The 15,803-nt window shown below is 40.4% G+C and overlaps 1 protein-coding gene across 1 annotated transcript; it reads right to left on the bottom strand.

Moving 5' to 3' along the window:
- Nucleotides 1-993: 993 nt before the first annotated feature.
- SELENOO (selenoprotein O) lies at nt 994-14,333 on the bottom strand. Its single transcript, XM_028747553.2, has 9 exons — nt 13,679-14,333; nt 10,984-11,187; nt 10,177-10,357; nt 9,695-9,825; nt 8,706-8,986; nt 8,367-8,517; nt 4,069-4,254; nt 3,494-3,650; nt 994-3,201 (listed from the first exon to the last, which is right to left on the bottom strand). Exons 1-9 carry the CDS (start codon nt 14,221-14,223, stop codon nt 3,004-3,006), a joined length of 2,034 nt encoding a protein of 677 aa, XP_028603386.2. The 5' UTR covers nt 14,224-14,333; the 3' UTR covers nt 994-3,003.
- Between the last annotated feature and the right edge of the window lie 1,470 nt (nt 14,334-15,803).

Genomic DNA, 15,803 nt, shown 5'->3' with positions numbered 1-15,803 from the left:
TTTCCGCTAATCTCATTGTTTACAACCTCTACCTCTCTCCCAAAGCATCTGTATAGACCTGCCAGTTTAGCCTAGCAACATATCTGTACAAAAACAAATGCCTTAAGTAAATCATTAAACTTGGACCCAAACTTAATCAACTTAGAGTAAACGTACTGGAATTCATAGAGCTGAATAGTTACAACTAACTTCAATCCCATTGATTTCAATGGGTCTACTAAGTGCCAAAATCTGGATCCAAACAGTCTCCCAGGTAGTTCCACAAATCTCTATTGTCATTTCCTCCAGTAGATGACAATAGATCTTTCTGAGACAAGCAGCTCCTAGATATGGTACAGATGTGTGCAAAGGAGACCCAAAATGCAATGACTGTTCTTCACATACAATGTATTTATGGCAATATATGGCTAGAACGAAAGGAAATGTGGCTAATTGGAAAATACTAAGTTTCTACTTATGTGCCATTTCTGATCAATGTCTCTTTATGAATAATGGGGCGGGACCATTTGTTGCAAGGCAAAGGTACAAATGTGTAAATAATTACTGATATTTTAATGCTGATGTCCAATTGTATTTCATTGCATCTGGCACTGCAGAAGCAAAGGGGAAAGGGCCTCCATTGGGGAAAAGAAAAGAGCCAACTGCTATGCTGGCAAAAATGCCAACAAGGGAAGATCAGCCTGACCCCAACTGCATATAAACACCCATTCATAACTCACCACCTATAGAAACGCTCTCTTCCAATCTTTCTCTTTTTTCCTGCATGTCATCGTGAGCCTGATTGTCAGTGCCTATCTTTCTCTCTCTAAAAAAACGGCACAAGCCTCTTTTGGGAGACAATCCTCTGAAAAGTGGGGTGAAATACAGTAAATAAGTAATTAACAAAGATCCAGAAACTTCAGCATTGGATTTTTCAGAAATATCATGACTGTGAGTAGTGAACATTTTAATCATTTCTCGGATTTCTTAGTCTAAAAATAACACGGTACAAACTTTTAATATAAGCATGGTTAAAATAATTTATTTTCAATGAACACAGCTCAGGGTAATAAATTTCAGATTTTTGATATTATTTGCAGAATGAGTAAATGTCCACAACATCCTTCAAAAGGTATAGAGTGCAATACTTAAAAGTATCATAAAAAACATTCATGCGGCGTGTTTTTATTGCTAAAACTGGATAAAAAGTAAGTAATTTTGATTGTGGGCAATACAGTGGTACCTCGCAAGACGAATGCCTCGCAAGACAAAAAACTCGCTAGACGAAAGGGTTTTTTGTTTTTTGAGCTGCTTCGCAAGACGATTTTCCCTATGGGCTTGCTTCGCAAGACGGAAACGTCTTGCAAGTTTGTTTCCTTTTTCTTAACACCGTTAATACAGTTGCGACTTGACTTCGAGGAACAACTCATAGCACGCAGTGTGGTAGCCTTTTTTGAGGTTTTTAAAGACTTTGGTGATTTTTGAAGCTTTTCCAAAACTTTCCCGACACCATGCTTCGCAAGACGAAAAAAATCGCAAGACAACAAAACTCGCGGAATGAATTAATTTCGTCTTGCGAGGCACCACTGTAGGTATTCCATTTACAACAGCTGAGCTGAGCACTGTTTTTTAAATTTAAAACTCTACATAAGATCCTTAGAAGCCACAGTTAAGATCTGCTAACAGCAAGACCAATTAATAATAGCCCTATTCATTTGTGTGTACAGAACTCTAAATTAAAAGCAAGAAAAGTATAGCAGTTGTTTGCAAAAATTCCTGTGCCTGCCATTTGTCAATAACTCACATCAACGTATTTTTATTTTCCAACTGCTAATCTACGTTTACATTATAAGGCAGAAAGATCACGATATGTGAGAGGTGCGTTGACACTCCAGTACATTCCTACTGATTTTAAAGGGATACTAACTGTAAAGAACAGTCCTTGGGACTACAGTCACAGCCATCAGGATGTATTGGAGCAAAACCTCTTTTAACACACCTCTGAAGAACAGCCATGTTTTCATGCAGCTGTTTCGCTGAAGCTGAAATAAGCTAAAGTTAAAATATAACTCAATTGCCACAAAAGGCAAAAAGTGCGAGAACGGAAGACTTTCCATGAGGTAGCAAAGTTGTTTACATAGGAAATAAATAGGTTATCTGAGATGCAAGAGTGAAAGCATACATCATTTGAAGGCATTGTTCAAATACAAAGCAATTTATACATTATAAATTTTGGCAAAAATTAACCTGTTGACTCATGCTCTCTACTGTCAATGCTGAACACCTACAGGAGGCAGAGGGGAGTCGTTTCCCCACTATTCCAACAATTGGTGCTGTCAGCGTGGAGCCTCTTTTTGTGGGATTGCATTAAGACCCAGAATAGAGTCTTGAACCATATGCTTAAGTATGGTTATGGCCCTAACTGAAATCAGGCCACTATATGTAAATCATTTACACTGAAACTAGTTTTCTTCTTCATTCCATTTTTTTAAATATACACCATCATCTTTTCCCTACGACCCAAAAATAATTTCTCTAAAAACCTGATTTAAACACAAAGGTTCACAATAAATGAACTATTAAATGAAACATAGCTTAGAATAAGCAATGATGAGCTTCAACCCACTCCCCATTGAGAGATATCCCTGCATAATAATAAAAAACGTTACAAATATATTGCCAGGAAGTACTATTAGTTCATTTTCAGACAAAAATAATTCCAGCATCTGGATTGCTATTTTTGTCTTCACAAACACAGATTTCACTTGGATGTTCACAGATCAGGGCGGAAAAAATATAACTGCACTTTGCGATGAATAAAAGATAAAACTTTGGTCTGTCTTTCAGCAGTGTGCGTCGACAGTTGTGATGGTCACAAGTTGTAAAATGAATATGGCTCAAGTGAGACTGTGAAGACATCCGACCCATCTGTTTGAGACTTAATAGCACTTCTATACATACACCTTGCTACACTCTCCACTCGGGAAGATCACTATCCCTTTGTGGAAAATACAAACAAGGCAGTTAAGAAGATCATGTAACACAGAGCTCTGAAGCCCAGAGTGGAGGTTTACTGCTATAGGGAACTCTTCTCCTGGATGCTGAACTGCACTCAGCAGCGGCAGCCCCCACTTCTTCTACTTCAGGGTCCTCAGTTGCCTCATTGTAGCATTCCAAGTCTTCTTCATATGGCTTTTCTAGGAGCCTCAAAACTTTCCTTACCTGGAAAAGGAGGAGTACAATTATTACTGCCAAACCTCAACTGTATTTTTATTATTTTTGTCCCCAGTTTGGGGATTCCATATCTGGTGAATACCTCTCAATATTTATTTTGCAACGTTTAGCTCAGGCATCCCCAAACTCGGCCCTCCAGATGTTTTGGGACTACAACTCCCATCATCCCTGACAACTTGTCCTGTTAGCTAGGGATGATGGGATGATGATGTTTTTTGTAGTCCCAAAAAACATCTGGAGGGCCGAGTTTGGGGATGCCTGATTTAGCAATACTGCTTACCTCCATGAAGTCTCCATTTTCTGCTGCTTCTATAGCATTTTGAGCAATGTAATTTCTCAATATGTATTTTGGGTTATTTGAGTTCATAATTTTCACATGCTCAGCACTCCAGTTATCAGAATTGCCAAATTGCTCCATTTCTTTTTCTAGCCGAACTCTGAAAGGACACAGAAAGCTTCACATAATGGGTGAGTTTTAAACAAACTAACAAACACACTGCTTCTGTCACAATCCTGAGACTCAGGAACATACAACGAAGAATCATTTAAGAGGAAAGGTCTAAAAAGGCACTCTGATAGGACATCCAGAGCACAATGCTGAGAGTTCATCCTGAAAACTTATTTGAGCATTGTATGCTACGCAGCCAATACAAACAATTCATTTCAAGAAGGCAATTTTAAAGATCTTATTTGGAATATATACTGATAACAAATGCTGCAATATGAAACCCTTAGGGTGCTTCCATGCACTCATAGCCAAATCCTTTACAACAAACATTTATGCACATATGTATTAATAGCATATAGAAAAATACAGAAATAGAAATATATTTGGTACATAACCATTAGTCTCACCTGTAGTTCTGAAGCCAATCTTTCCAGTGTCCTTTATTTCTACTAACCAGTTCAGATGCTGATAACTGCTGTAGCTTAGAAAATTGCTCTATGCGTTCCAGTTCTTTATTTATGTTAGATTTTGTCCCAATTAAGGCAAAAAGTTGTGGGTTAGACTGGGCTAACATCAGCATCATTGAAAGCTGTCTAGAAAAAAGGGAAGGGGGGGGAATGAAGAATTAGAAGAAATTAGTTACTGTGAGGTGTGTTAGTTATGCTTAAAAAAACATACAATTCCTTAAATTATGAATTAAAAGGGTACAGACAAAATATTTGACTTCTAAGGGGAATTTTGAAAAAAAATTAGCAGACATGTTTTGTCATACATTTCAGCTGCGCAACTCTGCTGAATGCCAGGGTGAATTTCTGTCTTTACCGCCTGAAATCGCTAAACATGCACAAGGGCAGCATGTTTCCACTAAGAATGAAACAGTAAAGCAGTCAACAAAGAGAATAATGCTGGAAATCAATTAAAAGCTAATTAATAGAAAGCAATAGAAAATGTTTTTTAAAACGTGAACTTCCCCACATATTATCTTTTAACTTTCAGCTCAATGCTATTTTTGATGGCTAGTTTATATGGTTCTCACTGTAGTGCAAATTTAATAAGTAGTGAGCTGCTCTCAAATACTAAGACTTATTGACAGCTTGGATGGGTGGGCTATGTATGACAATAACCACAACACATGCAAGTCTTCAGGGATACTGATGCTTGTAAGGAACCAAGTGGTACGTTGGGTATTAGTTCTGCAAAACAGGTGATATTAGGCAAATGGTATGCCAGAGGTGTGAGGGTGAACAAGTACACATTCCAAAATACGTTGACAGTAATGTTCTAGTTGTGGAACTTCATTTAACTTGACGATTAAAGACTAAAAGTTATACTATGTATTGCTTTGTGCTGTATTGTCTGCTGTATTGAATTTGTATGTAGTCATCTTACTGCATTTTTAAATTTAAAAAAACACCACAGATTAAAGGCTAAAATAGTTGCATGTGGTGATGTGAACAGTTTAATCTCATATCTAGCTAGTGATCCAGGACAATACATTCTTTCATAACAGACAATATCTTTTTAATTTTTCTGTTATGGTGGGCATATATGAACAAGCACAAGGAGGTACTTAACGTCTTGATTCTTTCCAAGCAATGTCACCCTTCTTTTTATCATATTACTTATGCAACATTTATTATTACTTATTATTTTATCATATTACTTATGCATGCTGGAGAACCATACACCTGTGACATTTGCCAGGTACTGGATGAAATTAAAGAGGATTTCAGAAAGGGTAATTTTCTTGTCAAGAAGTCTCCTGGATCCTGACAGTCAAATATGGTTGAAATGCTGTTGGCAAAACAGCAAGTATCACTGGCATCACCACAACTAACTATGAGAAGGTGGGACCTACAGCAAAGAGTCTCCGATTTCACTCCAGCTACTCCGCAGGACAAATGGAAACAAGCTTTTAGTCATGTTAGTTGTTCTGAACTCACTTCTGCGTACTAAGATCTTAAGACAACAACCATTAAAAGTGTTTGTCAAAACAAGGCTTTGCAAAAAGAATGAATGACGATAGCATCAGGTTCTGTGACACAATGGCGAACAATGCCTTGACATTCAGATCATTGCAGTTAAAAGGACAGTAATATTCTTAACTGGGTAACAGGTGGAACTCAATGATGCAACACACCATTGTCCTAGTAAAAATAAACAGAATTCACAACACAAAGCCTAACACCAGACACACCAATTTGAAATGTTGATTGTCCTTTATTTCTACTTGGCACTAATGCAACCTTAATTAATGGTGGACAGGCACCAATACAATGCAACACAGAAGCAACAATGAAGCAGTAGCAACCTTTGGAGACTTGCTAGATGTATAAATATCAGACTGAACAACAACATGTGCAGAGTGCCACTGGAGTGCTTCATGGGAAGGCTGTTTCCAGCTACCCCACCCTTTGGCCTTAGAAGCCTTATAAGGAAGAGGAGAGCTGCTGCAGGAGAGCATCATGTAAGGGGGTTTGTAGGACTATGGTGAAACTGTGAAGCTCCCTTGTTATTTATGCTACTGGATGCTGCTGTTATGTTGTTTATATAATCTTGTGTTTTATATATATAGTACTGAAATGTGTTATTTTTGTATGTTATTATGTTTTTGTTTTGCTATATTCTGATGAAATTGTTGCCATGTTTTGCTATGTTTTTATGAAATTGTATTTGCAGTGTTTGTTTGAAATGCATCCCTGTTTCTATGTTGGAAGCTGCTTTGATCACCATTTTTTTGGGAGGGGGGTAGAAAAGCGGTATACAAATATAATGAATGAAAAAATGAAAAATCCTTCACTTTTCTGAAGAGTGGTGCAAAACATCTCTCTCATTACTGGCAAAATATAAAGACATTAAAAAATGCAGCTAATAAAGCAGGTTTTGTCAGATTACAACTTTGTCTTAATTGTTTAGGAATTGGTGGCTTCTCTATGTTGAGTCAGCCTATTTGGAAAAAGAATCAGAGAAACTCATGGAAATGCATGAAGATGACAACACCAGAATTGCCCGCCACTATCTAAACAGTAAATCACCATGCACTATTGCAGGCATGTCCAAAGTCTGTCTCGGGGGCCTAATATGGCCCGCTGGTCGATTTAACCTGGACCCCGTGGCACTATATGTCCGGGGGGGGGGGGAATCCTTAAAAAAGCTCAACAATTTCAGCTGGTCCTCAAGCATATTCACTTCATCAAATCTGGCCCTCTTTGAAAAAAGTTTGGGCACCCCTGCACTATTGGAACTCCTCATAATACCAATGTTATGATATCGTTCGTAGAAAACAGTGAAATACCTTGCCTGTATATGAATTAGGAAAGGCTTCAAGACTCCAACTGGTGTGAAGCTGGCTTGAGAAATCATGCATCAAACAATAGTACAGTGGTACCTCGGGTTACATATGCTTCAGGTTACATACGCTTCAGGTTACAGACTCCGCTAACCCAGAAATAGAGCTTCAGGTTAAGAACTTTGCTTCAGGATAAGAACAGAAATCGGGCTCTGGCGGCGCGGCAGCAGCAGGAGGCCCCATTAGCTAAAGTGGTCTTCAGGTTAAGAACAGTTTCAGGTTAAGAACGGACCTCCGGAACGAATTAAGTACTTAACTCGAGGTACCACTGTATTTTATAACAAAGTATAGGATTCATGTGCAATCTGGATAATGTTGGATGAACATTGAAAACCCAGCCTAGAAACATTGTGAGTGCACCATAATCAGGACTGAACACATCCCTTGGTTATTAACAACATGGACTTCAGAGATTTTGTCTCAATAGATCTGTCTCCTAGCACAAACTTGCTACTGCTAAATTGTTTCATAGTAACAATGTCATGAACAGGCAGATTGTGTGTACTGAACACTTTAAAACTATTGATAGGTTCCTATATTCTGTTTGTAAAGTAAGTTTTTAAAAATCTAATTATACATGGAATGTTTTGCATGCCACATAAACTTCCATATGTGCATATTACTAAAGCAACCATTATTTATGTTAGTTCTTGACAGTAGGACCATGAGCAAAACCCATCATGAGAGCAGGGAAAAAGAAACCATTTCTCTTAAACTCCAAATGTAAAAAGTTGCCTGTGTCTGAAAACAGGGAAATGAACAATGAAATATGCAACAGATTGAAAGGAACTACATGAGTGCTTGGTATTGTATTGCTGTATTTTATACTATTATTTAATGTTATGGAAATATTCATTAAAAAAGAAAAAGAAAACAGGAACATGACAAAAGCTAAATTAGTGGCCATTTTAGATCCAAATATTGCAGCTACACATCAGTGCTGTATTCCTAGATCTCAAATGTAATATAATAGGATGATACCCAACAAATACAATCAATTTCCAGCATTTAATTGCCTGCAGTCTGATTCTCAAAAAGCATTCTTTCATCCTGTGTTTTTTTTTTAGTTTTTAGACTGAAGTACACTATGGCATAGAACTCAACATACCCAAAACATATTAAAAACATGCCTGTCACTTAACTAAAAAATGCATCCAGAAGTTGAAATACAAATCTCCAGTTTTCCAGATTAGAACTACTAGCACATTAATCTGGAACTAGAAACTTGCAGAGAACAAAAAATAAATATCTGTTACTGTCCACATGCAACCTGTCAAACATATAACCTGTCAATCTATTATTTCCTCTAATCCTAAAACACACAGGAACTTTGCACAATATCACAGCTCAGTATACCTGGGGTCCATTTGAGGCTTGTATGCAACTTTCAGTTCTTCCAAGGATGCACACTGCTTTGAAATCTTATCTAAGAACTCTTCCAGGTTTAAAGGATCAGAATCTGCTGGGAAAGAGCTCAGCAAGCGGAAAGTATTTGTAAAATCTGCACCTATGAAACAGATATAATGGGAACTTTATTTAGCTGTTTCTATAATTCAGTTCAAACTGTTTTATCATGTATTGGCATTATGTCATTAATTTCAGAGTATTAATGTATATGATTTGAATTGTTTTATGCGGAACATCAAATGAATTATACTTTGATGTTTTAAATATTAATATACAATGCACACTAACCTGTGACCCGCATAGTTTCCAATAAATCAGAAACCAATTTATTATCATCATCCAACTGGAGCTGAATTAATCCTAGTTTTTTTCTCATTGTTTGCAAATAATGCCTCTCAAATTCTGCTTCATATTCTTCTTCCAGGATGGGTATACCGATTTCCAATGGAAGTTCTGGGACTAAGGCTTCAGCAAGCTTGCCTAGGTTCCACTTACAAATCTCTGGTTGCTTATTATAAGCATAGCGCCCGGCGTTATCAGATCCATTGCAAATATGTTCAGGATCGTATCTGCAAAACAGGAGTATTTGGTTTAATATTTAGTTTATATGAATGAATAGTAATATTGCAGTAACTAGATAATGTACAAATACAATGCAGACTGCTTCCTCCTCCCCTTGTAGTCTCCCACAGAATTTCCCAAAGGGTTCCCCCTCAGCCCACTACTACAGCAGTTTTTTTTTTGGGGGGGAGGGGGATGTGGGAAGCCTCAGGGGGGACAGGCAACTGCTGAAAAGTGCCTCAATCCCCATTTTGCTGGTGGGAAGCTCTGCTAAATCAAACAGCCTTCTGTCAGTGCACACCAATTGGATACAACTCTACATCTTTAAGAATTATTGTGTATCACCATGTCAAACAAATACTTTGTTTCCCTCTTTCCTAGTTTAATCTTACTCAAGTTAGTAAATTACTGAACAAGGAGAAACTACAAGGTAACCAATATAAACCTTCAACACCAATAGATCTAACAAGGTTGATCACATTGCTGCTGCACTATACAGCAAAATTATCCTGGATTAATTCCATTAAGACTAACAAGTATGAGTGAGTACAAGGGTTTTGCCAGTTCACCTGAAAACATATTACCATACATTTAAATTTCTTCCACAGTTCACTAGAAATAATTTTTTAAAAATGAAAGCAATAAAGAGATCCTGGTGCCATTTGATCCAGTCAACATAACTAATCTATGTTTTGAAGTTACTGAGATACACTGACCTGTCCATAAATCCAAAGGGTCCATAGTCAATTGTAAGTCCAACAATACTCATATTATCCGTATTGAGCACACCATGACAAAATCCAACACACTGCCATTCGGCAACCATCCTTGCTGTCCGCCTTGTTACCTTAAAAATACAACCTGATTTTCAGTTTCTTTTCATCTATGAACTTTATGCTTGCATACACACTGCATATTAAGTAGAGTAATATTTAAAAAACAGGCAGTTGCAAATGTGTGTTGAACATTTTCCATCCATGTATGCCATTCTCCACAGATCCTATGGAGAATAAAAGACTAATATTTGCCAACCCTGTGTGAATGAAAATTCTCTTGTCTATGTTAACAGGATGTCAATGAGTATCAAAGGGTGAAAAACCAACCCACTTCAGAACATGTAATTTGGAAAAGAATAGCTTTCCAAGGAGTGGAATGCAAACATATTTTTAAAATAAAAATAGTAAGAATTAATTATTACCTCCCGAAAGAAAGCAGCATTCCTCTGGACATTATTGTCTGAGTGTGCTTGTAGAATCTCTGGGTAGAAAGTGCTGATTACATAATCAAGCATTTGTATTCGAATATCATTTCTATCAACACTGGGGCCTTTACGTCCTGTATATTCATCAGTAGCTTTAAAAATTTCAAATGATCCAAACCTAAATAAAAGGATTGTCAGTTATTGAGCTGTATCACCCACCCGTATAGTTTATTTTTATATATTTTAAAATAACAGAAAGTAAATAAACTGCTATTTAGCTCCATGTATTGCAACAACAGGAAATGCTATGGTATAGTTTTACTAGAGAAACAGAATATTTAATTAGTAAGCCCCAATTCTGAAAGATGTGCTTTATAAGTATTTTGAAACCTCATAGCTTTCTTGGCTATTAGAGACAAGTGACTGAATTGTGTTTCAAGGATGGAATTGCCATTGCAGGGGGCTGGACTAGATGACCCTTGGGATCCCTTCCAATTTATTTCTGCAATTCTATGAGATATGGAGCTCACTGCTGCCCCAAACAAGCATTTGGAGAATGACGACTTCTTCTTTTTTTTACATAATACTAGGGCTGCAATTGCAACTCGGTATTGGACGCCAAACCACTTGTCGAAGGCCAATATTTTAGTCTTTAGATCCAAATATTAGCAATCAATATTTACAATTTTAGTAGGCAAAAGTCACAGGTACCTGAAATGTCTATATTATAGACAGTTTATCTATAACACATCCAAACTGTATATAATACCTATTTTAATATAAAACCCAAAGCAGGATATTTACCTAATAAACGTGGGTGCTATTCTCAGGACAATTGTGCACCTTTCTTTTTTTGGATTTCCATCGTAAAAAATGTCCCGAATAACTTCTGAATCAGATGTTACGCATGTTCCAGCTCTGGTTGTAGGTATTCCTAGGTGAAACATTGCTTCGCTGCACAGGAATTCTCTTATGCTTGATCGCAGAACTTTACGACCATCTGCTTGTCTGAAATTAAATTAATAAGATACTAGAATAAGGTTTTTTTAAAAAAATAATCTCCAAAATATTTTAAAAGCATAATTTACAGATGAGAATGGTCAAATTCACTCAGTATCAATAATTAGGCCTTTAAACTGCATTTTATTTCAGAAGAACGAAGTATACTTGCTCTGTAGTAAAAAATGAAGCAGGGAGTAAACTACCGGTACTTCTGCTCACTTTATAGCTCAATTCTAGACATGTCTCCTCAAAAGTCCCAATTACTTACTCTCAGTGAAGTGTGTATAAGATTATAGCCTTAGTGCAGGGTTTCCCAAACCTGGTCTCCAGCTGTTTTTGGACTACAACTCCCATCATCCCTAATGAGTGGTCAGGGATGAAGGGAATTGTAGTCCCAAAACAGTTGGAGATCCAAGTTTGGGAAACTCTGCCTTAGTGTGTCTGCACGTACCAAGTCATGTTATCACCTCAATACAGATATTTTATGAGAGCTCAAGTAAGTCCTCAGGGGATCACACTTAAAGCCAAAATCACATAGTGTATAAACAAACACATTGGGTGCAATGGCTTGAGAGATTGCCAGTCTTCCCACACAAAACCCTGCCCCACATTTTTAAACAATTTTTTTCCAATGCACATAAAGCTGAATGGGTACAAGTTAAATGTGTGTATGTTGCGGACTAACTGTACTTTATTTAGGGGAAACTTTTCACATGTTCTTCTGCAGACTGCTAAATGATGCAGCACCAAGTGGACATGAACCAGCCTTTAGCAACTGGGGCGGGGTCATGAATTCTGCTCATACTTTGTTATTCATGGTATGCTATGCATCCTTGACAATAGCTAACTAACAGCTCAGTTAGTAGAGCATGAGAATCTTAATCTCAAGGTCACGTTGTGCAAAAGATTCCTGCATTGCAGGGGGTGGACTAGAGGATCCTCAGGGTTTCTTCCAACTCCTACAATTCTGTGATTTTAATAAAGACGAGATACGGATCTGAACCTTGATTCAAGTTGTCAAGGAAGGGAGAAAAACAAAAGGCTGCATGAGCCAGTGACATGGGCGTAGACAGGATTTACGTTAGGAGCGGCAGGTAGCCAGCATTTATGTTAGGTGGGGCAGGGCCATCATCCCGTCTGGCTCTGTCTAGCAGATCTGGAATGAAACTTCTCAACAAGAAGTTTGTTTTAAATTACTTTCTTTTGACCTCAAGTGCTCAGAAAAACCTGTCGAAAACCTTTCTACATTTTTTACTTTTGAGTAGTTTTATTTATCATTTTATTTTAGCTGCATGAAATTCTGGAACCAATGCTGTAATCTCTCGCTTCCAGGAGTAGCCTGGACCATTCTGAACTAGAATATTTTTATTTATTTACTTGATTTCAGGGGGAGGGCCTGCCCACACCTCCGCTCACATCCAAGGACATTAACAGGCCCGACCCAACACACTGACTCAAGAATAAGCCCGGCTAAACCAAACTGGGTTTCTTGTATTTTTTAATCACACTGCCCAACACAAAGGCCTGCTGACGGTATGGTGCGCTATGACCTTCTCAGGGCCGGACTTAGGTTTGACGAGGCCCTAAACTACTGAAGGTAATGGGGCCCTTTATATGTCCAGCAGTCCTTTGTCAACAACAAATTGTCACTGTTTTTTGTGTTGAATATATGCTATAACCGTTGTGGGTTAAACCACAGAGCCTAGGACTTGCTGATCAGAAGGTCGGCGGTTCCAATCCCCGCGACGGGCTAAGCTCCCGTTGCTCGGTCCCTGCTCCTACCAACTTAGCAATTCGAAAGTGCGTCAAAGTGCAAGTAGATAAACAGGTACCGCTCCTGCGGGAAGGTAAACAGCGTTTCCGTGTGCTGCTCTGGTTCACCAGAAGCGGCTTAGTCATGCTGGCCACATGACCCGGAAGCTGTACACCGGCTCCCTCGGCCAAGAAAGATGAGTGTCGCAACCCCAGAGTCGGTCACAACTGGACCTAATGGTCAGGGATCCCTTTACCTTTAATAGGTATCTAAAGCCATTTGCACATAACAAAATATGTATTTTATCAAAGTAATTGTTGAACTGAAATACAATTTTGAAGAAGTATATTAATAGTGAAATACATTTCAATTTTTTGGGGGCCCCCAAGAGAGTGGGGCCCTAAGCTATAGCTTGTTTAGCGTACAGTGGTACCTCGGGTTACATACGCTTCAGGTTACATACGCTTCAGGTTACACACTCCGCTAACTCAGAAATAGTGCTTCAGGATAAGAACAGAAATCGGGCTCCGGCGGCGCGGCAGCAGCAGGAGGCCCCATTAGCTAAAGTGGTGCTTCAGGTTAAGAACCGTTTCAGGTTAAGTACGGACCTCCGGAACAAATTAAGTACTTAACCCGAGGTACCACTGTATACGTAAATCCGGCCCTTCCTGGATTAAAGAAGGGAGCCGGTCTCTGCCACTCCCCTCTCCCTCCTCTCGCTGGGCGTGCGCCTTCGCGGTTTACCGGGAGAAAGGGGTGAGGCCGGCTCCCTTGAGCTGGATCTCCCAGCGCTCGCCGCGCAGGTTCAGCACCTCGCCCAGGTAGACGGCCGCGCCGTCGCCCAGCTGCCCGGCGAAGCTGCCGAACTGGTGGCCGCAGTAGCAGTGGGCGGCGGGCTCCGCGCCGGGAGGCAGCCGGTTCCCGCTGAAGTAGAGCGCCGCCTCGGCTTCCTCGTCGGCCGCGCGAGGCTCCCTCAGGCCCAGCAGCTCCAGCGCCGGCGCGGACGCGGCCACCAGGCGAGGGCCGCGCACCGGGGTAGGCCGCACCCGCGAGAAGCAGGCGCCCGACACGGGCCGCGGCACGTTCTCCTCGCTCGGGTCCAGAGGCAGGGCCCGCAGCGCCCGGTTGTCGAAACGAAGCGCCCCCAGCCACAGACCAGCCTCGGCGGCCGGGCCTGAGGGAGAAGCAGCAGCAGCCGCGGCCTCCATGCTGCCGAAAGGGCGAGAAACAGGCACCGGCAACAAACGGCTGAGGCGCCGGCTGTTACTACGCAGCAGCGCCGTTGCCATTCGCTTTTCTCCGGCCTTAACGGCCACCGTCCGCCAGGGAGGGCGCTCGTAACGTCGGCCCCGCCCATAACCGCCTTCCGAGTCCCGCCTATAACCGCCCACCCGCTCTCTGGCCTATCCCAGCTCGCCCCTGGGCGCGAGCCTCCTGATCTCCACCCAATCAGGGAGGGGGCTCCAAGGAACCGGCCAATGGGACGAGGGGGGAGAGATATTAATCGCCTTCCGCCTCCGCTTGGGAGTGACTCCGTCGCGCAGGCGCAGCTGCCTCAGCACCGTGGGAACCGTTATTTGAACAGAAGTATTTCTAAGGGTGCGGGGGGGGGGGCTCGCTCTGCTAAAATCGATCCATAATATCGTGTGGCTTATGATAGGTCTGCCAGTCCCTGTATATTTTAATTTCATAGAATTGGGAGGGACCCCCAGGGTCATCTGGCCCAAACCCACCGCAATGCAGAAATCTCAGCATTTATTTATTTATTTTAATTTCTATACCACTTACTCACTTACTTACTTAATTTAAATAAATAAATAAATAAACAAACAAATAAATGCATGCTTCAGTTGAGATTTCTGCATTGCAGTGGGTTTGGACCAACAAAGGTCCGTATAGCTAAAGCTATGGTTTTCCCAGTTGTGATGTATGGAAGTGAGAGCTGGACTATAAAGAAGGCTGATTGCCGAAGAATTGATGCTTTTGAATTATGGTGCTGGAGGAGACTCTGGAGAGTCCCATGAACTGCAAGAAGATCAATCCTATCCATTCTGAAGGAAATCAGCCCTGAGTGCTCACTGGAAGGACAGATCCTGAAGCTGAGGCTCCAATATTTTGGCCACCTCATGAGAAGAGAAGACTCCCTGGAAAAGACCCCGATGTTGGGAAAGATGGAGGGTACAAGGAGAAGGGGACGACAGAGGACAAGATGGTTGGACAGTGTTCTCAAAGCTACCAGCATGAGTTTGACCAAACTGCGGGAGGCAGTGGAAGACAGGAGTGCCTGGTGTGCTCTGGTCCATGGGGTCACGAAGAGTCGGACACGACTAAACAACAAAATACCACTTTATATTTTTAAGAAAAATCTCAAAGCAGTTTACAGCATATTAAATCAATAAAACCAAAATAAAACAATCTGAAGAAAGTCAAATATAGAGTATACAATCAAAGCAACATAACAGAAAACTAAAATATTATCTTAAAAGATTTCAAAATAAAACATTGCAAAGGAGGTCAGCTACAGACATCCATGACAGATGGCCATCCAACTTCTGCTTAAAAACCTCCGAGGAAGGAGAGTCCACAACCTCCCATTCCACTGTCCAAGAAGAGTTCTTATCGTCAGAAAGTTCTTCCTGATGTTTAGTCTGAATCTCCTTTCTTGAAGCCATTGGCTGGAGAAAACAAGCTTGTTCCCCTCTTCCATGGGACAGCCCTAGAGATACTTGACAATGGCTATCATATCTCCTCTTTTCCAGGCTAAACATACCCAGCTCCTTCAACTGTTCTTCATAAGGCTTGGTTTCCAGACCCTTGATCACCTTTGTTGCCCTCCTCTGCACACGTTCCAGCAGCTTAAATGTGGGAG

Source organism: Podarcis muralis, chromosome 10, assembly GCF_964188315.1.
Source record: "Podarcis muralis chromosome 10, rPodMur119.hap1.1, whole genome shotgun sequence".
Classification (NCBI taxonomy): Eukaryota; Metazoa; Chordata; class Lepidosauria; order Squamata; family Lacertidae; genus Podarcis; species Podarcis muralis.
The sequence above is the reverse complement of the archived record's forward strand: the minus strand, read 5'-3'. Positions and strand labels throughout refer to the sequence as shown.